At 45.5% G+C, this 27,909-nt stretch overlaps 7 protein-coding genes across 8 annotated transcripts; 3 read left to right on the top strand and 4 right to left on the bottom strand.

Moving 5' to 3' along the window:
* Positions 1-132: 132 nt before the first annotated feature.
* On the top strand, positions 133-4,692 carry DFL_009428 (uncharacterized protein; the record flags this gene model as incomplete). Its single annotated transcript, XM_067639312.1, has 6 exons — positions 133-318; positions 403-594; positions 657-1,976; positions 2,031-4,254; positions 4,315-4,517; positions 4,585-4,692. 6 exons carry the CDS (start codon positions 133-135, stop codon positions 4,690-4,692), a joined length of 4,233 nt encoding a protein of 1,410 aa, XP_067487114.1.
* A 1,931-nt stretch (positions 4,693-6,623) lies between these two features.
* On the bottom strand, positions 6,624-7,825 carry DFL_009427 (uncharacterized protein; the record flags this gene model as incomplete). Its single annotated transcript, XM_067639311.1, has 7 exons — positions 6,624-6,654; positions 6,736-6,924; positions 6,985-7,062; positions 7,126-7,351; positions 7,428-7,631; positions 7,698-7,731; positions 7,796-7,825. The coding sequence occupies 7 exons, from the start codon at positions 7,823-7,825 to the stop codon at positions 6,624-6,626; spliced, it is 792 nt and encodes a 263-aa protein (XP_067487113.1).
* Positions 7,826-8,065: 240 nt separating this feature from the next.
* Positions 8,066-8,997, bottom strand: DFL_009426 (uncharacterized protein; the record flags this gene model as incomplete). Its single annotated transcript, XM_067639310.1, has 3 exons — positions 8,066-8,391; positions 8,449-8,469; positions 8,532-8,997. The coding sequence occupies 3 exons, from the start codon at positions 8,995-8,997 to the stop codon at positions 8,066-8,068; spliced, it is 813 nt and encodes a 270-aa protein (XP_067487112.1).
* A 719-nt stretch (positions 8,998-9,716) lies between these two features.
* DFL_009425 (uncharacterized protein) lies at positions 9,717-10,640 on the top strand (the record flags this gene model as incomplete). Its single annotated transcript, XM_067639309.1, has 4 exons — positions 9,717-9,906; positions 10,015-10,100; positions 10,176-10,482; positions 10,555-10,640. 4 exons carry the CDS (start codon positions 9,717-9,719, stop codon positions 10,638-10,640), a joined length of 669 nt encoding a protein of 222 aa, XP_067487111.1.
* A 627-nt stretch (positions 10,641-11,267) lies between these two features.
* DFL_009424 (uncharacterized protein) lies at positions 11,268-14,253 on the bottom strand (the record flags this gene model as incomplete). 2 transcript variants are annotated; one of them, XM_067639308.1, is made up of 5 exons in its annotated part: positions 11,268-13,405; positions 13,464-13,835; positions 13,901-13,912; positions 13,992-14,053; positions 14,114-14,253. In XM_067639308.1, 5 exons carry the CDS (start codon positions 14,251-14,253, stop codon positions 11,268-11,270), a joined length of 2,724 nt encoding a protein of 907 aa, XP_067487110.1. The 2 variants fall into 2 exon arrangements, with proteins under 2 accessions (XP_067487110.1, XP_067487109.1); XM_067639307.1 differs by lacking the exon at positions 13,901-13,912.
* A 482-nt stretch (positions 14,254-14,735) lies between these two features.
* On the bottom strand, positions 14,736-15,957 carry DFL_009423 (uncharacterized protein; the record flags this gene model as incomplete). The annotated part of the gene is made up of 5 exons (XM_067639306.1): positions 14,736-15,054; positions 15,114-15,427; positions 15,485-15,540; positions 15,601-15,732; positions 15,789-15,957. 5 exons carry the CDS (start codon positions 15,955-15,957, stop codon positions 14,736-14,738), a joined length of 990 nt encoding a protein of 329 aa, XP_067487108.1.
* Positions 15,958-16,347: 390 nt separating this feature from the next.
* Positions 16,348-18,038, top strand: DFL_009422 (uncharacterized protein; the record flags this gene model as incomplete). The annotated part of the gene is made up of 5 exons (XM_067639305.1): positions 16,348-16,354; positions 16,470-16,532; positions 16,794-16,888; positions 17,109-17,321; positions 17,646-18,038. 5 exons carry the CDS (start codon positions 16,348-16,350, stop codon positions 18,036-18,038), a joined length of 771 nt encoding a protein of 256 aa, XP_067487107.1.
* Between the last annotated feature and the right edge of the window lie 9,871 nt (positions 18,039-27,909).

Raw genomic sequence — 27,909 nt, 5'->3', positions numbered from 1 at the left:
TCCATCCCGACATTCCTTTTCACAAAACCCCGGATCCGTCATATATCTCCCAATCGAGACCGACATCAATCACCCTTAATCGCGTCTCCATCTCAAAATCCATCCATCTAATCATCCCACAACCCACCCAACATGAGCGGGTACTTTGATCGAGAGGCGGAGGACGAGTCGCAGGATGAGAGTATGGACGAAGAAACCGGTGGCATCCGGAAAACGGAGAAACGCAGCAAAAAACTGAAGAAATCTCGCGATAACGACGTCCATATGGATTCTAGCGAGGAGGAGAATACCGAAGACGAAGAAGAAGGTCTCGCAGAGGTTGGTGGTTTTTTTTGTCCTTCTTTTCCTTCCTCGGATTGTATTCGATATATAGCAAGCTCCGTACTCATATACGCGTCATAGGTCGGGAAAGGATTTATCGTCAGCGATGATGATGAAGAGGAAGAAGAAAGCCAGAGCGAGCCTGAGAACAGATCGAGGAGGAAGCGAAAGCGTAGAAGGTCGACCCGCGAAGAAGAAGAGGACGATGAGATGGATGAGGAAGATCTTGATCTCATTGCTGAAAATATGGGTGAAGAGAGGCCCCGGGGCAATGTAAGCTTATACTCTAAATGTACCAGCTTGATATAGCTTTTACTAACCTACCCGATTGTCAGAAACTCAAAAGGTTCAAACGTGGCAAGGCAGAAGAGCGACCTAGGAATGACGATCGTGATCTTGTCGATATATCATCTGACGAAGGAGCCGGTGAATTCATCGAAGACTTGGGAGACGAAGACGATGGGTTTATCGAAGATGATGATATGTCCGAGGACGACGTCGACGAGCGCAATCGAGCTAAGGACCGAGCCCGAGAACAAAAGAGGGCAGCTGCTACGGGGGAGGGATTGCTCAATGCCGAATCGATAGAAAAAATGGAAGAAATCTTTGGAGATGGACATGAATATGACTGGGCTATCGTGACAGCGGAGGAACTAGAGGAAGAAAAGAGAGAACAGGTCATGAATCTTGAGGATGTCTTTGAGCCTAGTGAACTCAAGGAGCGCATGCTTACAGATGAGGATAATGAGATCCGCTCAATCGATATCCCGGAGCGATTCCAGCTGGCTCGAAAACCATACGCTCATATCACGATCACCGATGATGAGTATGCGGAAGAAGGAAACTGGATTGCATCTCTGATGTTCGCGCAGAAGAGAAATCTAGAACAGCACCATCGCCAACCATTCTTCCGTGCCGTCAATCGCGTTCTCGATTTTATCGTCAAGGACAACATGGAAATTCCGTTCATCTACCAAAACCGAAAGGACTACATTATCCATAATGAGGGACGGAATGGTGGTGACCGTCTCCTTGGTCAGGATGAACTGTGGACAGTCATGGAGCTTGACCTCAAGTATCGGGCCTTTATCGACAAGAAGAATGCTGTTAAGCGAACGTATCAATCTCTCAATGTCCAAGACGAGACATACAACGATAGAATCAACGATCTCGAGAACGTGGAAGAAATACAGGATTTGCAAGAGTACCTGCAATTCCGATACTCTGAAGAACTCAAAGATATAGCAGCTATCCAGTCGCAGGCCAACGGAACGAATGGAACACACAAAAAGCGACCAGGTGCGACACGTACCATCTTCGACAAGATCAGAAAGTCTCGGGTCTATAATTTAGTCAAGGCTTTTGGTATCTCCGCTGCCGAGTTCGCACACAACGTCAGTTTGGATCAGAAGCGCAACTTTCCGGACGAGCCTGCAGAATTTCCTAATGAGTTGGCTGACACTTGTCTGGATGGTCGCGACTTCAGAACTAGTTCTGAGGCCCTAAAGGCTGCGAAGGCTATGCTTGCGGAAGAATTCTTCATGAATCCTATCCTAAGACGGGCTGTTCGACAGAAACTCTTTATTAATGGCCAGCTCCATGTCAACACAACCGACAAAGGCTTGAAGAAGATCGATGAATTACATCCTTACTATGTAGGATTCACTTGTTCACATTTTCAGGATTTCGTACGCTGATTTTGATAATAGGAATTCAAATATCTCAAAAACCAGTCAACTGGGGCTCTTTTAAGCCATCCTGCACGATTCCTGAAAATGCTGGCCGCTGAGAGTGAAGGCTTGGTTACCCTTCAAATCGAGATGAGCACCAAAACCCGATATCTCCGTAAGCTTTACGACCTTATCTCGTCAGAAAACTATAGCGACCAAGCAGATGCCTGGAACGAAGAAAGAAAGGACGTCGTTGACATGGCCATGGAAAAACTCCTGAATCTGATGGCCAAGAACTACAAGGAGAATATTAAGACCGTCTGTGAAGACGAGCTCGCTAAACAAGTCCGCAAGAACTACACCGAGAGACTTGACCAAGGTCACTTTCAAATTAACCCAGCGGACCCCAATATACTCCCTCCCCGCGTCCTTGCGTTAACCGCTGGCCAGGGCACCGATCTGAGAGATGGTGTTATCGGCGTGTTTATGGATCAATACGGTAAAGTTCTGGAAACACTTAAGATGAACGGCGTGCGCGATACGGAGGAGGTCAAGAAGTTTGTTAAGCTTATCAACGACCGAAACCCTGCTGTTATCGCCCTCGGCGGATTTACCGTTGCGACATATACGCTTGAATCAGCACTGAGGAAGATAATTGAAGAGGAAGATATTCGTCTCGACGACGAGGACCATGGCCAGCGTAATCTTTTGGATATCATTTTCGTCCAGGATGAGGTGGCACGTCTTTATATGAATAGCGAACGAGCAGCGGCTGACTTCCCGAGTCAGAGCTCGCTCGGCCGGTATTGCGCTGCTCTTGCTCGTTATGTGCAAAACCCCTTGCTGGAGTACGCGGCTTGTGGTCAGGATGTCTTGTCGATTAGTTTCCACCCCGATCAACAGCTCTTACCCAGGGAAAAACTCGAGTCCAACCTTGAGAGTGCAATGGTAGATATGGTCAATCTCACTGGCGTCAACATCAACGAGGTGGTTAATAACCAGTATTACGCGAACTTGTTGCCGTACCTATGCGGACTCGGACCGAGAAAGGCGGGCCATATGCTCAAGATGATTGGGCAAAATGGTGGGAGCGTGCAGAGCCGTAGTTCGATGGTTGGCGATCCTGATAATAACATTAAACCTCTGATGGGGCCTTGCGTTTGGACCAACTGCGCCAGTTTCACAATCATCGAATACGCCTATGAACTGAAGGCTGCCGATTCCGAATATCTGGATAGTACCAGAGTTCACCCTCAAGATTACGAACTTGGTCGCAAAATGGCTGCTGATGCGCTTGAGCTCGATGAGGAGGACGTCAACGAACGAACGAATAACGGCGATGACCCGGGGGCAGTCATAAGATTGATGATCAGCAAGGACGAGCAATACAAGGTCAACGAGCTGATTCTAGAGGAGTACGCCGATGAATTGGAGAGGAACTTCAACCAAAGGAAGCGAGCGACTCTAGAGACCATCAGGGCAGAACTCCAAGAACCTTACGAGGAACTACGAAATCCATTCAGACGGTTATCCAGCGAAGAAATCTTTACCAAGCTTACAGGTGAGACGGCGGATTCACTCGTGCCCGGTATGATCGTGCCAGTGAATATCCGAAGAGTCACCGACCGCTTCCTAGTTACAAAGCTCGATTGTGGCATTACCGGAAACGTCGCCTCAGAAGAGATGTCCGACAAGTTTGGCGTGTCGCCCCACAGTTTATTCCACGTTTCACAAACAGTTCAAGCCAAGATCAAGACCATTAACATACGGTCTTTCTATGCGGAGTTGACATTGAAAGAATCGGAGCTTCGTATTCCGTTCCGTAAGAGCTACGAACGTCAGCCGGATGAGTGGGACGAAGATCAAGAAGAAAAGGATAGAGTTGCCCTTACAGTTAAGCAGGAGGAACAACATCGTGCTGCACGTGTTATCAAGCACCCACTTTTCCGTGCCTTTAATAGCCGGCAGGCAGAAGAGTATTTGGCCCAGCATTCTCGAGGTGATGTGGTTATTCGTCCATCATCGAAAGGACAAGACCATATCGCTATTACGTGGAAAGTCGGTGACGGCTTGTACCAGCATATCGACGTTCTTGAGCTTGACAAGGAAAATGAGTTCTCTATCGGCCGGACTTTGAAGGTCGGTGGGAAGTACACATACAGCGATTTGGACGATTTAATTTTCAATCATATCAAGCCGATGGCGAAGAAGGTCGGGGAGATTGAACGTCATGACAAGTTCAAGAAAACGCGGGAGGAGGCTGGTATGTCGACTTTTCCCTTCTACTAAATCCTTCTATGGATCTTTACTAACAATAGAATAGAGGCATGGTTAACAAACTACGCCGAGGCTTTCCCTGGACGTACCGTCTACGTCTTCCATCCTGACCCCAAGAGACCAGGGCATTTTGACCTATGTTTCAAGACCGGGCAAAATAAACCACCAAACTCATGGAAGGTTACGGTGGTGCCGCAGGCGTTTTCACTAGCAAATAATTTGTATGGTGACGTTAATGCTCTTTGTAATGTAAGTATCTTAAAACTCTTAACACCATCACAAATACCGCAGATTCTAACGGGGCTTGATGTTACAGGGGTTCAAAATTCTATTCACGAACCAGCAGCAGCAATACCAGGGGCGTATGGAGCAGCAGATGCGTCAACAGCGGTATGGTGGACCTCCACCCTCTATGAGGAGATAAGGTGTGAAGGTTTGGAAGAGGGTCGGTAAGATATTTCTTGTAAATTAGTGCTGGGGGCCTGGGTACATAAATTTTTTATTTTTTATTTTCCTTATTATTATCCTCTATTCCAGCTCACGGCGTGTTTCATTATTCATATTTACGCTTTCACACATTATGGTTTTTTATTACCCATTCTTCTTATGCACCTTTCTTTTTTTCGTTTTCTAAAAGAAAAGGCCATTTTTGATATTGAATATGCTATGAAGAGATGGATTGTTGAGGTCCGTTGTGTTAATGGCATAGCGGACGCTGCTTCTTTTTTTCTTCATCTTCTTTTTACCATGCTGAGAAATTGATATGATCATATGCATACCTAGCTAGTACCCCGTACTTCTAATTCTACAGAGGCTGTTTCTGAACAGGGGAGGTTGTTTACAAATGTATGTTCATGTATGTATGTGCCTCGCTTTATTTCAAGACTGACTCTCAAGAGCACCTAGACTCGAGGCTAGCTGTCTCGAAACCTATAACGTAGACGTATACCGACCCGTCCCGCAGCCGTCGCAGCCGCCGTTCCTTATGGTTCTTATTCGGGTACTTATCTATTGTTTATTAGGAGTGTTATTTTCCCAGCTGCAGCTAGTTGAGAAACAAGGGGCTCACATATGCATATATATCGGTTCTGGACTGAGGTTTAGTCTCGAGGCCAGCTACCCCAACCCACAAAAACAACACGTTTATAATGTTTGGAGATTGGGGAAATTGATAGGGTTGGAAGATGGTCATGATGGATGAGGTAGGTAGGTGTAGTCGGGTATTGTGAAAGGTTTATTAAGATCGTTCCTAGTTCTGCGTCGTAAGGATAAATGTTTATACAGACATCATGTAGAAACCTTTACCAAGGGGTATTCCGATCAAATATTTACTAATGTCCGAGATTGATCAATTGATCTGTGGCATTTGTGGATTACATATCATTAGCCCATAGATAATTTCCTACAGAAGGGTTCTCCGTAACTAATGAGTATGGGTAGATAAGGGGGCAAATTCTATAATGGGACAACAAAGACCATGAAATCGACGTATCAGCAGTCGACGAGTCAACTATAACAAGCAAGGGCACCTACGGCATCGCTTCCCGCGGCCGCTTTGATGTTTCCAGCGGTACGCAGGGTAGCTTCTCCATCATGGATGGGAATATCAAGATTTGCGATATCAATTGGGATTGTCCTTGGGGTTCTAAGACTAATTCCTTCACTGTGTCTACCACTCCGGATGAGTATATGGCTTCGTCTTCTGGTGCGGGAATTGATTCCGGTGCTCTTGGGACTGTTATCGTTAGGGTCGCGAAGATTGCTTGAAGAGGTGGTGGAATCAATGATGGGGTGTGTGGATATACTCTGTGTTAGTTCATATGAAATTGGGCGATGCCAAATACGGGGAGGGAGAAATGACATATGGGAAAAACTTTCGTTGGCTATAGGTACTTTTAAGATACTTTTTGCTCGGGGTTCCAATATTCGATGGATGTACGATTACGGAGTAGTCTCGAGATGTTGAACTTGTGGTCAATACTCTCAATTCAATAGTTTTCCGTCGATTCTTTATATTTGTGGTATTTTGTGACTTCGTGTGTTGGAGATATTAGGTGTGCAATATCTATGAATGACTACAAACGCTATTGCCGTCATTATAATTATGACGACAGAAATCTCGCCAGAATACCATAGCTATCTTCAAGACCGTGACCTCGGTTCGATGGTAGTCGTTATACTGCCTATAGACTTTGGAATGGTGCAGTAGTATATGGATGTGTACACGTGTGGCATAGTTGAAGGAACAGAACCCGGTCAAAGGTCGGTATACGAGATATATCGCATTCTCTATTATAATTATCGTACATCAATCCCTTACAGCAAAAAAAAAATATCTGCAAAACCCTCTATTTCTTACAACTTTGCCGAAGCAACACTTCCTCCACTATTTTCAAGGGTATATCGTTAGCAAAGTGATTCCAAACATTAATTGAGTTAGAATACTAGAGAGAAAGAATCCACTTACTCTAATGTTATTGTAGCGCCATTAACATAAGACCCCGCCCTGCTGCTCAAGAACAGAACGGTTCCTGCAACATCTTCTGGGGTTCCTATCCTAGATAATGGGATTGCGGCTTCGATGTCCTTTTGGAATTTCTTTAGTGTGGCGGCCATCATTTTGGATTCGAAGGGGCCACAGGCGATGGTGTTGGAGCTATATATTATGATTGTTAATTTGGTTAGAGGAATACTTAGGGATTATATATAGACATACGTGATATTTCGCTGGCCGAGATGATGGGCAAGGACTTCGGACATATGGTGGAGAGCGGCCTTGCTGGCGGAGTAGGCGCTGTTTTTCTAAATATCAGTATTCGGTATCTTCAATACTAAGATAGCATAGAAAAATACTGACTATGTCTCCAACCTGGGCGTTCTTAAACCGTCAACGCTTCCAATATTGATGATACGAGCTGGGTTGAGTGGTTCGGCGGCGGCCTCGAGGAGTGGGGTGACTAATTGGGTAATGCTGAATACACGTTGTACGTTCAACGTCAGAACTCGGACCCAGGCGGTGTCGGGGTAACTATCGTATGTTTCGCCCCAATTGCTCCCGCTGTTGTTGACAAGGATGTGAAGCTCTAACCGTGATATCGTTAGCTAGTCTGCCCAAAATTTAATTTTTAGGAATGATTCTTAAAAAAAAAAAACACTGACTTGTCTCCCTCTTCTTGAGTTCGTCCGCAAGCTTTTGAACTGCTTCTAGTTTATAAAAGTCGGCGGTGATGTAGTGCGCCGAACCACCACCAGGGATGGCGTTTAGTTCTTCGACGGCTTGTTTGCAGGCTTTCTCGTCTCGGCTGGAGATGTAGACTTTGGCACCGTTGGCGACGAGGCCCTCTGAGATCATGCGGCCGATGCCTTTTTAACGTGTTAGTTGGACTTATATTATTTGATTTTGTATTGATATCGCGAAGTGTGTAGTACCTTTGGCGCCACCGGTCACGAGAGCAACTTTGCCCTGTAGATGATATTACGTATTAGCACATTTCAGCGACGATATCTATAGAGAGCTGAGAGGGTACCTTGACGTCAAATAGGGTTTTGGTATCCATTTTTTGATATGATATGATGATAAAATATGCTGTGACAACAGGTTTCCAAAGTAATTATTGTATGAAAGCTCACTGAGATTAATATTCGGGAACCGCGACGCTCTTATAACAGACGACGACAATGCTTATGGGGTAATACATCCCCGGGTTTGGCAAAGCTGCCGCCCTGGCTATTTTGGGCCGAGGTTCATTTTCAACCGGGGATACCCAACACATTACTCGTTGAACCATGAAGTATTTCTAGACATCCAGCACCAAGTCGCTACGGATAATCCATTTAACACCCGCCAGGACATCTTTTCCCTCGTGAAGCAGACATTCATCCCCGTGCCGATGCAGTAGCGCCATTCCTTTCTCCGGCTGGACTTCTATAATTTGCGGCTGCCCCGAAGCTACTAGTTCCTTGAGTTCCTTCTTGGAAAGTGGGATGTATGGTTCGTTTCGGTAGAAGGCTGTTTCACCGCCTACGACGCCATCGGCTGGTCCGGTTAGGTAGAGGAGGAGGGTGTATATTGTACGGTGGGGGGAGGGAGGGGTGCCGACGGTTAGGGTGTTTGAGTCGTCGACTTTTTTTAATACTTTAGAATTTATTTGAAGATATTTGGGGAACCTGGACTACTTACAGTGCTTATCAAAGAATTGGCCTTGATTGGTTTGTTTGTTAGTGTATAGGGGTCTTGAGGGTACTTAAGGGTGGTTTATATACCTTTTGTATATCGATATATCCTGATATTCGGATTCAACCCCCAAGCTTTCACACCAGCCTCCAATTCATCTGTCTTCCAAAGTAACATTCTACTTTCCTCCTTCTCCAGTATATCCTTTAATCCAGTATCAAGCCATAGCCTTTTCGCAAACGCCGGATCCTGCACTTGGAATCTATCGTTTACTCGGATTGCATCTCCACGTTTTGGTTTGCTTGGAGTTGTTGTTAATGGCAGGTTTGAGAGGAACTGGATATAGGTGTTACATAGTGAAGATGGGAAGAAGCGGGAGATTGTGAGAATTTGGTGGGAGAGGATTGTGTCTAGCTGGAGGAGTTCGGGTGGGAGGAGACCCTTGAAGGGGGGCCATTGGGGAGGTTCTGGGGTAGTATTGCTTGGACCGGGGTCTGGTTTTCGGGCGGCTTCCTTTTTGCCTTTTTTTGAGGTTGTAGACGCCGGTTTTGGCATTTTTTTTTATTTTATCGTTTTATTATATTTCTTTATATAAAAGAGCTCGGGTGATGTTTGTATGAAGCTGTGATATCGGTATCGCCAATATGCGCTTATAGATGTTCCCAGGGAAAAGTAAGCACTGTTTATACAGATCCGGTGAACTTGAAACCCACAAACAATAATATCTCTACTTGAACCTTTGTCAGTTAGTAATTTAATTAGTAGTTATTAGTGGGATCCAATAGTGTATATACATACCTATAGCTAGGGGGGTACCAGGAGGAGGTGGTGCAGTTTGAGTAGTGAAGAGAGAGCTAAGCTAAGCTTTTGTGTTAGTCTCATGCTCATCTCTCCAGCCAAGCCAAGCCCAACCCAACCCATCACCACCCAAAATATTAATCCCATCCATCCTCTCAAGAGCTTGCCATCCTCTCCCTCTTTCTCTTCCCACCCCCCCCCATCCTCCACCTCCAAAAGTCATCGATACTGCTCTTCACTACCTAGCTTTCCAAAGGAACTTCATCCAAGAATAGCGCTTGTACTCGAATACCCGATCTCGTGCTCAAGAAACCCCGCAGTTTTTTTAATCAGCCTATCTCTCTTTATCTCCGACGAGGGTAGCGAGAGATCCTACGAGTGAAAGAGCTTCCCCACCCGCCACTCGCCTCCGAGAGGACATCTACTTTGACATACGGACATAGATACGTCCCGTATCAGTCCCCTACCGAGACACCATGAGCGGATGGTTCAACAGCGCCTGGTTCGGCGGCGGCGGCGGATCGGCCCGCAACTCTGGACCAAAGAGCGCTATTATAAAACTACGAGAACAGAAGGAGACACTAGAGAAGCGAGAGGCTTATCTTGAGACTCAGATTCACGATCAGGAGGATAAAGCAAAGAAGAATGTCACGGCGAATAAGAACGGTAAGCATTTCTACCATAGACCTGGATTTCCTTTGTTGTAGTTATTTTTCTTCTATCGGAAGATGATGATTTGGCAGAGGGAATCATCTGCTAATACCTTTCGACTAGTGGCACTGGCCGCGCTGAGGAAGAAGAAGACACTGGAGGGTGAATTGGAAAGGACACAGAAACAGATTGCAACACTGGAGACACAGGTATAGCACTCTATCAATCCCCGATTTCCACCCTTCAAACCCGTCCTTCTCTAACCTTTCGTCAAAAAACCCCAGATATCATCCATCGAAAATGCAAACATAAACTACCAAACCCTCGAGGCCATGAAGGAAGCCAACAAGGCTATGAAGGATATGAACAAGAAGCACAATATCGACAAGATAGACAACCTCCTCGACGAACTGGACGAGCAGATGACAAACTCGAACCAGATAGCCGAACGTATTGGCCAGATTGGCGAAACCCACAACCAGATCGATGAGTCCGAGCTGCTGGACGAGTTACGAGATCTGGAGCAAGAGAAGTTGGACGAGCAGATGCTGTCTGCTGGGGCACCGCCTGTCAGCGTCCCGAACGGAGTAGGTAAGTTTCTAGACTCCCTTCAATTTTACATTATGATGCAGTGATTAACAGTTCATTTTTTGGTGTATATAGAGAAACAGAAGCAGACGGCAAAACAAATCGAAGAAGACGACGAAGAGGCAGAGCTTCGGAAGCTCCAAGCCGAGATGGCAATGTGATTTCACCTTCCTTTGTCCTCTACCCTCTTCACCAACCTGTTTTCTTCCTATGGATTTTAGCTATAGCAAAAAAACGGGGCAAACGAAAGTACTCCCGTTTCTTTCTCTCCGCGTTTTGAGCACTAAATCTGCCGTTGTCGTCGCCGCCTCTACTTCATGATATTAGTGTCAGATGTTGGGTGCCTTGTACTCCTATTTACTTACCAAGTAATCCTTATATTCCCCCTCTTCTCTTTTTTTTCTTATACGAGGAAACGCTGGGGTTTTTTATGTCGGGACAGTGCGTTTTAGTTTTCGTTTTTTCAGGTTTCATGCATAATTTATAAGAATCCCCAAGGTGCATGTGGGCGACCCCCCTCTTCGTCGTCTGTTCTGTTATTTTGTTGTCTTGGTGGTGTGCGACTCTCTTTTTGTTTAACTGCTATAGGCGCTTGGTTCTGCTTCCCTATGAACATCTTCCTTTTTTTACCTTTTCACAACTTATATCCGAGAATTAATCTCGTCGATTAGCTGTTGGCTGCCTGTGTGGATAGAATGATATAACATCCTTTATTTTCCAAATAAACCCCCCGCTAAACAAAAAAAAGAAACTTATATACAAAGTCATAACGTACCCAGCTTCTAATTTCAAGCTGGCGTCTCATCCCCCCTCTGCGCAGTCCTCCTCTCCACAACCGTCTTCCCTTTCCCCTTCTTCACCACATAAAAGTCATTAAACGAAAACATAACCCCCAAAAACCTCATATCCGTATCTGACTGATTCGCCAAATCCCCCAATAGCACTGCAGTCCTAGCTTGAAACTCTATCGTCAAAGTCTTCAGCCTCTGTCTAATACCCGGTAAATCGCCGTCGTCTGAGTCTGAGTCGGAATCACTGTCACTATCGGAGATTATATCCACCTTTTTATGCCTGAGGGAGTGTTTTTTGACTTGTTGGCCGAATTCGTAGGGCGTGTTAGTGTCGGATTCTGTGACACCCCATTTCCCGGCTGCGGTTCTGGCGTCGATGAGCGCGGAGGTAGCTTGTCGTCTTGTAAATTCCGCTACGGAGCAACTGTATAACCCGTCCATAGCATCCTTATAAGCCAACATATTCTTTAAAATCTCATGCAACTGCGCCAGAAAGGACGTCTCGGGTTGCCTCGACTTCGAATTCGTTGATCCACCTCCGAGAAGCCCTTTTCTAGTAATACTATTAAGATATGCTTTATGCGCGTCGATAAGATCATCCAGCGTCACCCCGGGTTTCTCCATCGTAGCCTTTAACTTCTCCCACGAAGGTTCAATAACCTGAAAGAGAATGTAATACTGTAGCTGAGCTACGAAATGTATCATCTCGGCGATACAACACCTAGCAACCTTCCAATCGTTTCCAACTTTATCAGCAACACTGGCCAATACACCCCTAGCTCCCGTCATATACTTCTTCCACGCGCTGCCGAGTGCAAATTCCACACGTTTGATCCTCCATAGGAAGTTAAAGACTTTGAGATACTCTCGACTACCGTAGGTTGTTACGATCACGTCGACTGGTGGGTCGATTTTGTATTCGAGAGTAAATACGTCCCAGCCGATTTCTCCATGACTCAATTCCAACATTCGGGCGTCTAGTCGGCGGAGAACTTCTTGGGATTCGAACTGTGCGTTTGAGCCGCGGATGGCGTGTTCGAGCTGCGCAGTGAGATTATGTCTGTACAGTGTATTCGCAGGTCGATCCAAATTTGAGGATAAAGATTCCATCAACAAGGCGATGAAATCACCTTGCCCCAATAACAAGAATTTTTTAAGTGCGCAGAGATGTTCGAATAGATTGAACTTCTTGTTCATGAGGTACATTAACCTCTCCATCGTTATTTTGTAAGCTTCATCGATGTTTTGTTCCAATGAGGCGTAGTCGTCATGGCTTAATGCTTTACTTGTCGTTTTTGAGTATTTTTCTACCCATTCTGAGTCTTCACAGCCGTAGCGAATGAAGTTTAGACTTTTGCCGATGAGGAAGACTTTATTTGCGAATTCGGGCGTCATGATTGTGGGGATCATTTCGGTGTCGAGTTTGTATTTATCCTGCCAGACGCTGGAGGCGTAGCCGCGGCGTTCGGCGTTGGCTTCCATTATCGCTTCTTCGGATTGTTCTATTACGTAGAACTCTAGATATGGGTCTGTGAGTTCCCCGTCATAAACCCATCTTCTGAGTAAATCGTAAAACGGCCGGGTGACGGATGTTAACAATCGTTTCGCAAAGTTGAAGACGAAAGGGTCGCCATGAGAGGTTGAGAAACCGTGGATAATGGAGATTAATTGACCGCCTCGTTTGCCCTTGGATTCACCTACTATGGCGGCCATGAGGCGGAGACCCATTGTTGCCTCTCGAGTCCATATCATACATCTTCGAAGTGTGACACCGACTTTTCGAACCGCGAGACCGTGCGGGTCATCTTCTGCTAGTGATAAAGTTGCACGTCGGATTTCGCCTTCAAGACCGGCTACTAAGCTCAAGTAGGCTTTTAGTTCGTTTCCTATCGCTGCGCTCAGGCTTTGGCCGACTAGACCGCCTTTATCTTCTATTGCGTCGGATTCTTCGACGAAGGCTGATAGAGATCGGTAGAGTAATGCCGGTTCGGCGAGGGTGTGAAGGAGGGAGATCAAGGGTACCGGGAGGTTTGAAGGGAGTTTTAGGGTGTTCTCGGGGAAGAAGGTGAGGTTTTTGGAGGAGACTCCTTGGAGGGTGAAAGGCATGTCTTTTAGGAGGGTGACTTCGGAGGGGTCTAAAATTTGCTTCTGTCAGCAGGTGATTATATAAACGGGTATGATATGGTGAAGTACCTAATGGCGGATTGATACCAGCCAGTAAAGCCGCCTTCGTTGGTTCACCGGTCTTCCCATCTCCCCTCTCCGGCGCCAAAAAAGGCTTCGGCGGCACAGAAGCATCGAATTCTTCTTCATCCCTCACCGTCGTAGCTTTTGACGGCCGCCTCGTAGACTCCGTTTCAGCTCTCGACGGTGCTCTCGAATCGATTACAGCAGTAGACGGTCTCTCCGACGCTCTACTTGCCGTATTCCTTTCCGGCTCTTCAGATAGCTCGTGTAATAAATGGAGAATAGCACCCTTCTTCTTTATTAACGGTAATGTCAAAAGTCGGGAGTAGAGGTTGTGAAATCGAAGAGCTTTGTCGGATGTACGGTTGTCTCGGATTACTTTGGTTTTTAAAAATTATTCGTAACCAGTCAGCTTAAACTGTCTCCTGCTGGTTTTCTTTTACATTTCCAGACACCTGCTAATAGGAAGTATTTGCCCTTTTTAGCCAGGGCTTTTTTGTGGAGTGGAGGGGTTTTTAAGGTGGGTGTATGTACATTTGGTCTTTATGATGTTGGCGATGTGAGCCGGATCGTCTGCATAGGCCAGAGCTACATGACTGATGACATCGTTAGTTTATGGACGATAAGGTAATTTGACAGAATAACGGGAAGTATACCTATCAATCATACCCTGAGCCAGCTCAAGGGCATTCGCCTTAAGGTCTTCATCTTCATCTTCATCTTCGAGTTCAGGTAGAATGTATTCGATAAGCTTGGATAGACCTTCGTCTATTCTGTTATTTCGGGTGGATGGCATATTTGTGCGCGGTAGGAGAGGGTTGTCGCAATTAGGTCTGCTACATTCGGCTATAGATTGGAATCACGGTAAGAAGTTGTATGAGGTTTGGGAGGTAAGTTGGAGGGGGACGCGATGTGGAGATGGTGGTGAGGTATTGGGGTTAGGTTGTGTTCTAGAGGAGGATGTTGGGGATGTTGGATTGTTTTGAACCTCACGCGTTTAAGCTGCACAACGCAGAAATACTAACAATAACCTGCAGAGCACCTCGACGACGGTAGTTTTAGTATCAAAAGGATATCATGGATAGGTGGTTATAAGATGAAAAGTAGCACAGTGGTCAGCTATCTAGGCTTCCAGTTTATAGACAATCTTGTTGTTATTAAAAAGGAGCATTAAACAAGAATTGAAAACTAGAAGATAAGTACTGATCTATATTATTACGAAGTCCACCTGAACCAAGGGGAAGGTACTATGCAAAACTACCCGTCCTAGGTATGTATCTATTCTACATCTGGCGGGACGAAGGGAGTAATAAGCATCTCACTAAATTTCTCCAGTTTCTCTTTCCCACGGACTTCTTCCGTCAAAAGCGGCATCTTGACGACATTAAAGTCTTCGTACAATTCGGTCATCTGGTCTAGGTACTTCTTCTGCATTTTTCTTCGGGCGTTACACTGCTCGCATTCTGACCCCTTCTTTGGGTACAACAGTTGGTTGACGACAATGCAGTGGGTGTCGATTTCGTAGGATGTTAGTTCTTGGATCATACGTTCGGTTTCGTAGAGCGATAGGAACTCGGCGATGCATACGCAGACAAAACTAACTCTATTTTAGTATTTTCTGGTTAAAAGATTTTCTGGTGAACGGTAGAGACTTACGTGGTCATATCCGGGTTCTTGAATTGCGTATTGACTTCGCTGATAGTTTCTCTCATGCTCTCCATCTTCTGGAGCATCTCGTCCACATTGCTTGGACCACCGAGACCTTGGCCCATAATACCGTTCAACATCGGTCCGAACCTTCCGGATAGCTGGGAGAGCTTCCCAAGGGCCTTCTCGAGGACGGTAGGGAACTGTAGGAATCTTAGGGTATGGCCGGTAGGAGCTGTGTCGAAGACAATGGTATCGTAGGACATCGATTTAACCTGCTTTAGAACTTCGGCAAAGGACATGGCTTCGTCGACACCGGGGATCTTTGTAATATCGGTTAGAGGCAGTGGTACCACGGAATATAGTAACGGGTATCATACGCTGAAGGCCAAGTCCTGCATCATCCCACCCAGTGGATTACCCTGACCGGATTCACCTGTTGTCGGAGTCTATCAGTATCCAGCATCTCAGTACCAGTGTTCTCGATGGAGCTTACTAGATTCTAGCAACTCTTGCATCGATCCAGAGGGATCAATTTCCATAGCGCTCAAGTTGTCGAAGCCATCGATTTTTCTTGCCTCCTTGCCGAACTTCTGGCCGAATGCGTCGGACAAGTTGTGAGCAGGATCTATAGAATCTCTATTAGCCAAGCTCATATGATAGAAGACACTACATAAAAATTACCAGTAGATATTATGAGAACGCTCTTCCGCGCTCTGGCGAGCTGTATTGCCAAGGAGCACGATGTTGTAGTCTTTCCAACGCCACCCTTCCCGCCGACAAAGATCCATCGCAGCGTTTTCTGGTCGATGATGTTCTGCAGGGTAGGCTCTAGCTCGTCGAGGTCTGCCATCTTGGAGTCTTTGCGATCGTATTTTGACTATGATATGATATGATCCTGGTACCTTGTGTCTGTGAAACTGTGGCGATTGCTAACTGCTGGAGTTGGTGGGGTGGTTCTTTGTTGGTGAGGCTCTACATCAAGCAGTAGAACTCGCCTTACTGGATTCGGCCTAGAGCCAACCCAAGCTTCCACAGAGCTTCCAGGCCTTCGACTGCTCAACCTCCACATCCAACGACGACGCGTCAACCTCTCTCCTCCTCCCATCAGCACAATCTCCAGACGGCTGACCGTTACCAAGACCTCACAGAACCCCCCTCCGGAGAAGTTACGATACAGATCCGATAGCTTCACCCATTGCTTCTTAGCCTTTGAGCTGAACGAGGAAACGACGCCGTCAAAATGTCGGGTATGTAGCAGCGACACCCGCTATGCCGTTATACCCCACACACAAGACCTTACGACGCCTCGGCATGGATATTTGGACTATTCTTTTTGCTAACTGGCTTCGTATGTACAATTAGGAAGCGCTGGATTCGACCGTCACATCACCATCTTCTCCGAGCAGGGTCGGCTCTATCAAGTTGGTGGGAAATCCTTCTTCCATTTCACCCCACGGACCTATTGTTTTTGGGCTGGATAAAAACACAAAGAACTTCCAATCATATCAAGATCATTCCGAATTAATGCATCATTATCTCGTATCAGATGTCCAAGGCATCATCAATCTATGCGGTTATTCGTATACAGTTTCGGAACATCGAATGGATGATTAGGAAGTTTTACGTTTTGCAGAAATACGGTTATACAAGTACAGTTATCGCTGACGCACGGAGTAACTTTCACAGAATATGCCTTCAAAGCCATAACAGCTGCAAATATCACCACCGTCGGGATCAGAGGCAAAAACTGTGCCGTCGTGATCTCCCAAAAGAAGGTCCCAGTAAGTTTTATGGTCCCCACCCTTCCCGGCAAGAGAAGACGGGAAACCCGTAACTGGAGGTTCTTCCCTATATTGGGAGATTTTTGCCTTTGTATCTTTCTCTTCCTTGCCTTGTCCGATTCTATTCGAATCCGTCGACAGGGCGTGTCGCCTTCCCGTGGTCCCCGTTATGCAAGATAGCTGGCTAATCGCACCTGGTATATTGCTATTGCATTCGTAGGATAAATTGATGGATCCGGCCTCGGTCACTTACATATTCTCCCTCTCGCCATCTCTGGGATGTGTTATGACCGGATCAATTGCGGATGCTCGAGCTTCGGTTACACGAGCACGGGGTGAAGCGGCGGAGTTCAGATACAAGTACGGGTACGAAATGCCCTGTGATGTTCTGGCAAAGCGACTGGCAAACATCAATCAAGTCTACACCCAGAGGGTAAGTAGTTTATAATTTTTCCTTTATTTTTGCCTTTCTATGCTACTTGGTTTGCCCCGGAAAGACTTTCTATCGATCTTGAGATCAAAGACTGGATGGATACACCCAAAACGAAACAGTCTACGGAAAGTGGGTATCCTCTCTACGTTTCACCTTGCCGGGCTAAGGCCCCCGCACGGAGTCAGACGATATCGAAAAGAAAGGTCCATTGTTATCTTTATTTTTCTTCCTTTTTTCTCGTCTTCGCGAATGAAGGGTTTCTGTTACGAACATGATAAAAAGGACCGTGGCTAATGGCGTCGTTCCGTGACGGGCCGTTGACAGGCATACATGCGCCCGTTAGGCGTGTCAGTGACTCTGATATCTTTGGACGACGAGCACGGACCTTCTCTATACAAGGTCGACCCAGCGGGATACTACACGGGCTACAAGGCTACGGCATCCGGACCAAAGCAGCAGGAAGCTATCAACTTCCTCGAGAAGAAGCTAAAGAACAAGGATGCTGCGCCGGGAAGCTGGGAGGAAGTTGTTGAGTTGGCGATAACGACGTTGTCTACGGTTTTGAGCCAAGACTTCAAGGCTACCGAGATCGAGATTGGAGTTGTCGGCGCACCAAAAGAGGGTGATGATGAACAGGGCGAACCACAGACATTTTTCCGGAAACTATCGGTTGATGAAATTGATAAGCGCCTGCAGAGCATTGCGGAGAAGGACTAAAGCAAAAACAGCAGAAAACGAAAAATCTAAATTGTTTTTGTAACTACTTTTGCCATATTCCATCGAGCATCAACGCTTTGTTCCCTCATCCCGTTTTTCGCCTCCTGTTATCAATTGTCGAAAGAAATAAATTAATAGAGGCAATCTATCGAAACTACGCCATCAAGTGTGGCAGCCACTTTTCCATCAAAACTTCATTTTTCATTTTGATATAGCCCCATATGCATGCCTATATTTGGTCGTCTCAACTGCAGCCCCCAAACTTATCAAAACATCTAATCTGCTGGTCATGTGGTCAGATGAGAAAGGGGAAAGAGGGAAAGTAAGAGAGTGAGAGAGGGAATGAATTTATCCAGGTCGCCGACGGCATCCATTAAGGAAAACAATCTAACCTTAGATTAGAAATTTGGTTTTCTGTGCCCGCGGAAGATGAGTCCCTATAAAAGATGTGTCTGAAACTTACATGTTCCAACAAATTATGCATTCCATACAGTACGCAATGCTTACTTTCTCTGGTTTATACGAGATAGCGTATGTACGGAGTATGTTAAGACCGCTATTGATTTTCTAGAGTAATATTTCTTGGTCCCAATCTTTTTTCGACAGCTAAGCTCGGCCCGCTGAAAAACAGTGGACACAAAGGTTTAAGAGAAATCCGTGTTCTCGTGAACGCCAATCCTTGGTTGCATGAAAGAGAAATTGTGGTCCGTGCTTTTTTTTTTTCTGTCCTGGGTTTTGCGCAATTGAAAACATCATGATGACAGAACCACGACATGCGTCTCGGCACGCACGTACGCCACCCCTGGTAGCATATATTCTCCATCATGGTGAATCCTTTAAACCCCATGGAAGGATTGGAAGATCAGCGTACACGTAAGTACGGGGTCTCATGGGACGGACAAATACGTATGTATAAACCCATTTCATCCAGCAATTGACAACAGTTCTGATCCTAAAACAAACCAGAATCAATGAATGAATGAACAGGCACCGGTAAAAGACCCGTGGTTCTATGCACGGTGATAGTGTAACTGCATGACGGCCGGTCGACGACCCAAGCTCTCAATGTTAACATCAGATGCGAGAAACCACCATAATTAGTAAATAGAAGAGAGAGGACCGTTTAGCAAATGAGAGGATAATCCGGATTCCCACCCTGTTCCCCCTCTAACTCCCTCCGACCCCCGCCTAAACTTAAAAGAACCGAGAGAGGGAAACCCGTGGTTGTTTCGAAGTTAACTCTGACAGATGTGTACATAAGTGGTGTAACTAGCGTGGGCGGGCTGGTCCGGCTTTCGATATTCCCACGACTCTGCACATGTCATAACCAGGATCTAACAAGGCAAGGCATTAAGGCTTAATAAAACGAGATATTAGACGGACTTTCTCTTCTGGCTTTGTAGCTATTGTCCCAAGCCAATGGACAAGACATGTTTTATTACAGAAACCTCAAGATTATCACCAGAACACATCCTATTTAAAATCGAAATTACAAAAAAAAAAAAAAAGGACAAAGAACCCTGGCTCTCTTTCCGCTAGATTAGATGAACCCGCCAAGATCTATCTTGACCATGCAGACTAAAACAGCCGCTAAATCGAACAATACGGAAGAAGAAGAATTCGAAGGGGTGAAGCTGGGCCAGGTCATACATACATATGAGATGTTAAGATGTTAAGATATTTGATATTAATAACTTACATGATTCGGGGAATGGGGACACAAAGGCGGTAAGGAAGAGGAGCGTAACGACTCTTGACCTAACCAGTCTGGTTAGCAATGCAATGGCTAAAAGAATCGAACCCGGTTCCCCACTGGCCATGCTGTTCGCCATAACCATCCCATATCTCCACTGCGACCGTATACATGCGCCGCCCCCATATATACCATATCATCCTACATTGCGAATTATAGTAACTATATCCAACTGGACATATAGCTACACCATACCTACATCGATCACACCCCCAAAAATATCGTCAAGACGAAACGGATAGAAAACATGGAACAGCAGTAGTGTACACCCCACCGTCATCGTCCGCCGTATACTGTAATTAGGCCCAACCTGGTTCCGCTGTAATTTATCTTTACCCAAATCTGAACCCTTAACTCAAAGCCCTTTTGCACGCATATGTTTACCCCCCGTCCCATGTCTAATATCCTATCTGGATTGAAGACTACAGAAGGACTAGCTAGTTAAGTTAGACTTTTTTTTGTGCTACTACTGCTGACTCTGCCGAGGCCCCAGCCGCTGCCCCGACACTATGGTTGAACATGGGGGTGGCGGTTTTCTGCGAGGAATAATCTTTTTCCCTTGAAGAAGAAAAAGTCCAGAAAAGAAAGAATCAAAGGGGAACTTAGTCCGAAGTCGTAAACGGGGATCCGGGATCGACAAGTTCCCAGAGCAGGGAATGATAAGAAGAGAATGGTATTATTCTCATGTCATAGAAACATATATCAAGATATAGCCTTGTAAGATGTCACATTCACAATACTCTAGTCTTTTGGAATCGCGTCTTGAAACATATTTAGACGCCCCATGGGGGGGTATATAGAAAGAACATCAAAAAAGTCAAAAAAAAAATAAAAAAAATTATACAGGTGAAAAAAGGAATAGGGTGGTGCACCATCACACCAAAGTCGTATGTATCTTATGCGAGAGGCCATAAGGCAAAAGTGTATTCGATTTTTTTCGTCCGTTTTCTTTCCTGTTCAGGACTCGAACACGGGATAGGTACGAAATACTTTGATATAGCACTAAGTCCAATCATACTATTAATCCGGGATTCGCCCAATATTGCATTGGCTATTAATCGGGGGAAGCGGGTGGGCGTGTGCGAAAATATGTCAACAGAGGGACCAGCTTTTGAATTGAACCCGAACAGGCTTTTGGGACATGTCCTGTCATGTCGGTCAGACATTAATAGTCTAAAAAGCACGAGCCAACTGTCATGACCATACATCGCAGCTAGCACCGATACACGCATTATGATTAGTTAGAAACCCACGTCTGAAACATCCGTCTTTCTTTTTTTCCCCCCAAATCACAAAACTTCCCTCTGACATAATATGCAATGGATAAATTCGGTCTTGGACAGGATAGTTTTTTTTTCTTCTTAGAGCCGAGTCTCTTGTTTTTCCGTTGCCGCCCAGATAAGCTAACTACCGTGTGATAGGTGATGGTGGTGCACGATGCGATCGATCGCTACCGTACCTACATGCCTGCCTCCCAATGGCCTAGCCAAATAGGCGTCGGTCTGGTGATCGATATTGCCGAATCATATAGCCTGCCTTCTCTGCGGAGCTCGAGGTCGGCGCGGGGAGAGACAAGCTTCACAAGCGATGCGACGGCGCATTCGCGAGGAGTAACCGGGCTTGTTCACTCATCCTTTTTCGTCCGACGTCCGTAAGCATTGACCGTGAGGACCCAATGCTTATGCCGGCTTGGATCGGAAAATTGTTTCCCGAAATGTTCATGAGCTGCGCTGCAGCGTCAAAAGTCCGAGAAATGTGTGTGCACGTTAGAGAAACCGTAAAAAAAGAATTGTGTTTCTCTATTAAATGCCGTACGGGATTTGAGAAAGAGGTATCTAGCTGGTATTTTTTTTACGTGCCGGCTGTTGATTTCTCATGCAATAGCACATGCATATTTATGTTGATAGATTAACACCCCACAGGTTCGACTCCCAGCAACCACCCTTTAGATACTTATTCATGAGATTCCAAAAAATCCTGTCCGTAGTTTTTGACATCCGACGTGTATGTATGTATGTATGTATGTATGTATGTATGTACATGTATCTATGCGAGAGTGAATACATGCATAACAGATTGTGCAAGATCTTGGCTCGATATCGATCTGGTGGATATGGAAGCATCCCTTTCGCAACAAAAACGACAAGGGAATTGCCAGAAAGCCGGCTCATCTACTCCACAGTAAAGAGCCGGTTGACATGGCTTACTATTCGAATCGACATTGACCCTGTTCTGGGGTTGTCCTTGAAGGATCGAGCGAAACAGAGAAACGGAAGTATGTGGGTATACGAATAGGTACTAAATATTTGCTATTTCTTTTTCTGATGTGGAAATCGTCGATGGACCCGCCCATCTATCATACGGCGTAGGTACTCTTCCATCTCGTACCCCGCCCTCACATGCAATATTTGGAGGTTGATAATATAGTTTGAAGGGGGCACAGCAGCATCTACGGCCACAGTCAACTGGCCATTAAGTTAACTTAACTTACTTAAGCATCCACCACCATCATTGCCTCGACCCTAGCTATAATTGAAACATGGGGGGCGAAAAGCAAAAGGCACACGGCGAGTTTTACGAAAGGTCAGAAGAACACGAGATGATCCTTTAGCAGTAGCAGCGGCTTTACGAATGAACCGGTCAGAAAGAAAAAGAAAAGGAATCCCCCAAGCCTATAACGTGACCTCAGCTATCGGAGAAACAATAAGGAGTGTGTGCTGCCATAAGCCTAAAAACCAAGGTCGTTTCATAAATGATAATAATTTGTGTTGTTACTGTTGTGGGAACCTTTTTGGACGAGAAGGAGGCTTTCGAAGCTGGCTGGGTTAAGCTCGAGTATGACATCTAGTCTCAGAAGGGCTGCTGGCGGGCTACGGCCTCGAACGTCTTCTTTTTCCTCTCTCCATCCGGAAAACCGTCTGATCATTCTGTAAGCTGGCAGTTGGATGTCTCGGAAGCAAATGTATCCAGCTGAAAGCATGCAAAATAGGCTGTGAAGATCCGGGGACCTCGAGGTTAAAAAAAAGTGTGGGTGTGATGAGCCAGGGAAATCACGACGGCTTCTCATTCGAAGTTTCAATATCTTCCACTCCTTTTGGCGAGGCGAGCTCCTAGCCCTTTCTTTTCTTCCTTTACGTTCGATTGGAATTAAGATTCTGGCAGCTGCTCCAAGCGGATTAACTTGATCCTCTCCTGGGTCCTTTTCACGTGGCCATTGAGAAGATCGCGAAATCGAATTTTAAACATATATTAATTAGCACACCATCTTTCTTGTATGTGTGCAAGTTCTTCTTTTCTTTTTTTCTATCTCTTTTTGCTTCCTTTTTTTTCTTTCTTGTCCTTATTTGCGAACCCCCAGTACATCTGTGGCACCGAAGGTGTCCAGATGGTGGTATTCGTGGAAGGGGGGTTGTCGGAATAGTGGCAGGGCCATATGGCTGCCACCTACCTTCACTGGATGGTTCCTGCTCTTTTCTATGGTTGGACCCATGGACGGTCGACGGACGGAATGGTATAGATTCAATCAATGATATCGGTTTATACATAGTATCTACTCTTATCCCGTTTTGTAGAGCCGCGCGGTGAGGCGGCACTCCACTCTGGTGGTCGAAAAACCATGTCATAAATTTGATGCTTGAAAGTGGCGCGGGAAGGTGCCGATACGTCTAGTCCTTTTGCTTCATGACACACAGGATCCAGATAGAAGGTTGATACGATAGGTACACTACTATCATCAGGTACAATCCGGCTTAAAAACAAAAAAAAAATCTGCAAGTCAAGACGAAAAGAAAATCAACGGCACGGCCCCCCCTTCGGAAAGGCGAAAACAATGTATGTAGGAGTGTTCTTTTTTCTTCTTCTCCCAGCCAATAGACTACTGCATGACGCTGTATGTAATATATGTATATGTACGGTATAGGATGTCAAATTTCGAAATTTTCACTCTACAGTGTAGATTTGAATGGAGAAGTCTCCTTTGATTTGCTTTCTGAATTGGTTCCTGCAAACTCCTGGTACCTACCTACGTAACATCCGAGTTTATGCACGGTGTAGGTCAGAGCTAGACGTAAGAGTAAGGCTCCCATGTCTCCCACCAATCATATCAAAACCGAATACCTTTTGAAAATAAAGATAGTAAAAACAAAAAAAAGGAAAGAGAGCTAGGTAGACTATAAGACTGGACGCGTGAAGTTGAAGCCTCCCAGGTAAGTATTTCAAGCCCTTAAGCCCTTTTGTTTTTTGAAGAATGACGGCAAACACCATCGTAAACCCCCCCAGAAACCCCCCCAGCCATGCTATGCTTAATCCTGGGAAGTTTCCCACTTCCGCCCACTATCTTGCATATGATAACAGGTGCCAAGGCCCGATGGGGTTAGCCTTGATCGGTCAAGCATTTTTTTCGGTACTGCGTACAATGCAGTACGGGATATCAAAGGGCTAGACACAACGGGGATGGTTCGTTTTTTTTTTTTTCGACGCAAGGCAGAGAAAATCTTCAGAATGCGATGAAAAACCGCCCATCAGACGTCGCTTAGAATCTGTGTTTGATGACGGGATCGAAAAAAAAGCTTTTATGACATACATAAGTCAAAGATCCCGTCCCTTTGTTAAATTTCTTTGACAGGTACCAGATGCTAGCTCGGGTCAAGCAAAATAAAAGATTTTTCCCAAAAGATTTTTTTGAATCTTATGGGGAAGGATCCTTGGTGGAATATTTCTCTTCAATATGGCTTCACCCCATCTTTCGAATTTACTGTGCAGAAGAAAGTCTGGTAATCATTGAAAGGGCGTCAAGCAAATAAAGATTGTTCCGAGATAAATTGTTCAGGTACCTTGCGAGGGGACAAAGTGAGCATGCATGCATCGTTTTACATTTCTAGCTCTCTGCCACTCAATGATCGCACGATACTGTGTATCTGTACGTAAGAGTCAACAAAAAAAATATATAGACCAAGCCTGATCGATTCTAGGTTGGTACTTTTTTTTTCTGGGGGAAGACAGATTGTTTGCAGCGGGATGAGAATTGCTGATCTTGAAGAAACTGAGAGAAAAAGTAAATAATTGTGAAGTTAGGAAAGTAAAAAAAGTTGGGATAAAAAAGATCTAACGGCCGGTTCCACAAGGCAAACGGGGATGAAAATAAGAAGCTAATACCAATCATTGTCAAAAAAGCCAAAAAAGAATCCGTGAGTGTTAAGTGTGAGAGAAACTGGCGGGGGCTGATGGAATTTCGCTCGCCGGAAATGGCTATTCGTACATCGATGTTCGTCGAACCATCGATTGGAGATGGTGGCAGTGTGAAGCGGTAATAGCATAGCGGGTTTAGGGGATCATGGGGGTAAAACTTCACAATTTGGGGAGCGGATGCAAATAGGCGTTTTTCTTTGGGGAATTTTTGCACATACTTGGATCAAGAAACGACGTAAGTGTAAACACCCCAAGAACATATAGTTCCAAGTTGCTTTTTCCCCTGCTTCCTTCTTTTCCATTGTCCGTCGTCGCTTCCATATCCCTCCTAGGTGAGGTAGATAAATGGTCCAAGATAAACGTGATCACAATCTGAGAACCGAAAGGCCGGCTGGACAGGTCAGGCGATAACATAGGAAAGCTATAACGGTACCGAGATACTGATCAGCAGTGCAGAATGAGGTCCAGTACCTCGCAGAAACCCACTTTTTGCTTGCGCGCCTAAGCCATACGTATCACCTGTGTGGGTTGGGACGAGTTTACCCTTCTTTCTTTTTTACATGGCAATTCGTGATCGAATCATGGTCTTTCTTTCCTCCCACTATATGTCTCTCCGACGAAAATAGTAATCCAACAGGTTAGTTTGGTTTTGATAGGCAAGGACAAGGTGGGGAAGAAAATAGGACAGCCAAAAAAAGCCCATCTTGTCTAAAGTCTGACAAGGCTGGAGAAAAGCGATCTCAAGTGAGGAATCTAAAGAACTTGGCTCCTTTTTAACTAAGTCCAGCAAGGAAGTAGGCAAGAATTAAACGATGAAGATCATAGACTGGTTGGGGACTCGGATGTTATTTGCTGGGAAAGCTTGGAAAAGGCTCAAAGTTTCAATGTCACTGCACAGGGAAAGGGGAAATAAACCCCATTCGCACTCGCAGCTCGTGGGTCGGGGTGTGCGTGGTGTAGTGCGGTGTACGCAGTATGCAACGGACTTGCATCACCACCCCGGAGAGGCTAGTGTGGAGGGGAGGGGGTTTTGTAATAGTGGAGGGTTAGTTTAAGCAGTGATGGAGCTAAGTATCCGTCGATGCTTTGCCGAAACCAAGACGAACGAACGAGAGAATTTCAAGGACAGGGCGCTGCTTTGGAAGCTGCACATGCCGGCTCCGAGGGTGTCCAGCCGAGTCGAGAAACACCTGGGCTAGAAGTAGAGGGGTTGAAAGGAAGGAAGAAGAAAATTTTCGTTGAATGTAACCGCCTCGACCTGTGGTCACATCTACCAATACTAGGACATCGGGGGGATTCTCAAGCTGATGCTCGCGGAAGGCAGGTCTCACAGCCAAAAAAAATAAAATAAGGCTAAGCTAGGAAGATGTTTTTTTGGTGGTGAATCCAATTGCAAGCCGTGTACTGGATAATGCTGGGTCTGGTATGGTACTTGTGAGTTATGTACCTCATCCGCATCCTTCCAGCTTTGCTGCCGTCCAGCTCAGACAAGAGTACATGTACATGTACATTTAGAAAGTAACCTTTTCGATTGGATTGGATTGGATTGGATCCCAACGAATGAACGGGCGTAACAGACCGTCCGATAGATTTTTGTTCGTGGTTTAGTTTGGATTTTTAGTAGACGTGTAGGGAAAGACAAGACATGCACACACGATGTGATTGAATTTAGACTAATATGATATAAATTTTTTTTTAAAAAAGAATTTAAAGACGAAGCTAGACGATAGTTAAACGATATCATATCTGACCAAAAACTAGTGATATCTCACCTATCCATAGCATTTACTCTTATGAGGTCTAGACCAGTACCAGATATAGAGAATCAGCAGCTTCTGGGTTGAGCACGGAACGTTAACGCAGCCGGACTGATCGACCTGCCAAATTTCTGCCCGCAGGCTGATCCATCGCCAATCAGATCCTCCAAAGCAACACAATCCCGGCTCTGTAGCTCTGCTCGGACCAGCGCAGGTTAAATCCAACGTCCTCTCTTATATTTCTCTCTCCTCCATCCTGAGTCTTGACCTTGACCTAAACGAACCCCTCCCCTTCCCTCTTCCGATACCCATACACGGCCGGGGAACATCAACCGGGTCTGGCTTTTGAATAAGGGAGCTGGTAAGGGCCTGGGACTGGATTGCTTGGACTGACCGACGCGGACGACGAGTCCTAGACACACTACAAGGGGGGGAATTCATTAGCTTCGGCCATTTTTCGTCAGGCTGGATAACTAGGGCAGCAGAACGGCCGACGACGACACATTCTCACGTTTCTCACAGATACTTACTCTCACACATGCTCTCTTGTTCTCGTTCATATTGATGTTTATTTTCATGTTCTTTCTATGTTGAATCTTAAATGTTCATGTCCATGCAGTTGTCCACCCAACAAGTATAACTTCCTCGCCAGAGATATCCCTCGTTACTACTATTACTACTGCTACTATTACTGCTACTACATATCCCTCCCCCTAGTTTATATAGCTACATGCTTCTTGTTTCCCCCAACTGTTACCATTCCTACGTCTTTTCTCGATTACTGTTAAGAGATACAAATATATTTTGTACATGACATACAACTGAACATCCTTCTTTTCCATATTGTTTTCTTTTTCTGCTTCTCTCCGTTCTTCCTTTTTTTTTATATATATAATTTTTTCTTCTTACCGCCCCTTCCCTCGTTGCTTTTTTTCTCTACCCTCCCCTCTTGAAACGCAAGATATCGTGGTTTTTTATCGGGGAGGTCAACTATATAACACTGATGGTACCGGTGGTAATTACACGGCCTGCAGTACTATATCGCCAGGGACAAAACGGGAACCATCCTCAACCGCTGTCAAAACTCTGATCTTCCTTTCCCTTGGCTTAATATCGATATATATAATATCCATATCAGAGCTCGCGGACTTACTATATCGAACCAACGGGCGTT

The sequence above is a fragment of the Arthrobotrys flagrans genome, assembly GCF_004000055.1.
Source record: "Arthrobotrys flagrans strain CBS H-5679 chromosome Unknown unitig_1, whole genome shotgun sequence".
Taxonomy (NCBI): Eukaryota; Fungi; Ascomycota; class Orbiliomycetes; order Orbiliales; family Orbiliaceae; genus Arthrobotrys; species Arthrobotrys flagrans.
Note: the sequence above shows the minus strand (reverse complement) of the source record. Positions and strands in the feature narration are given on the sequence as shown.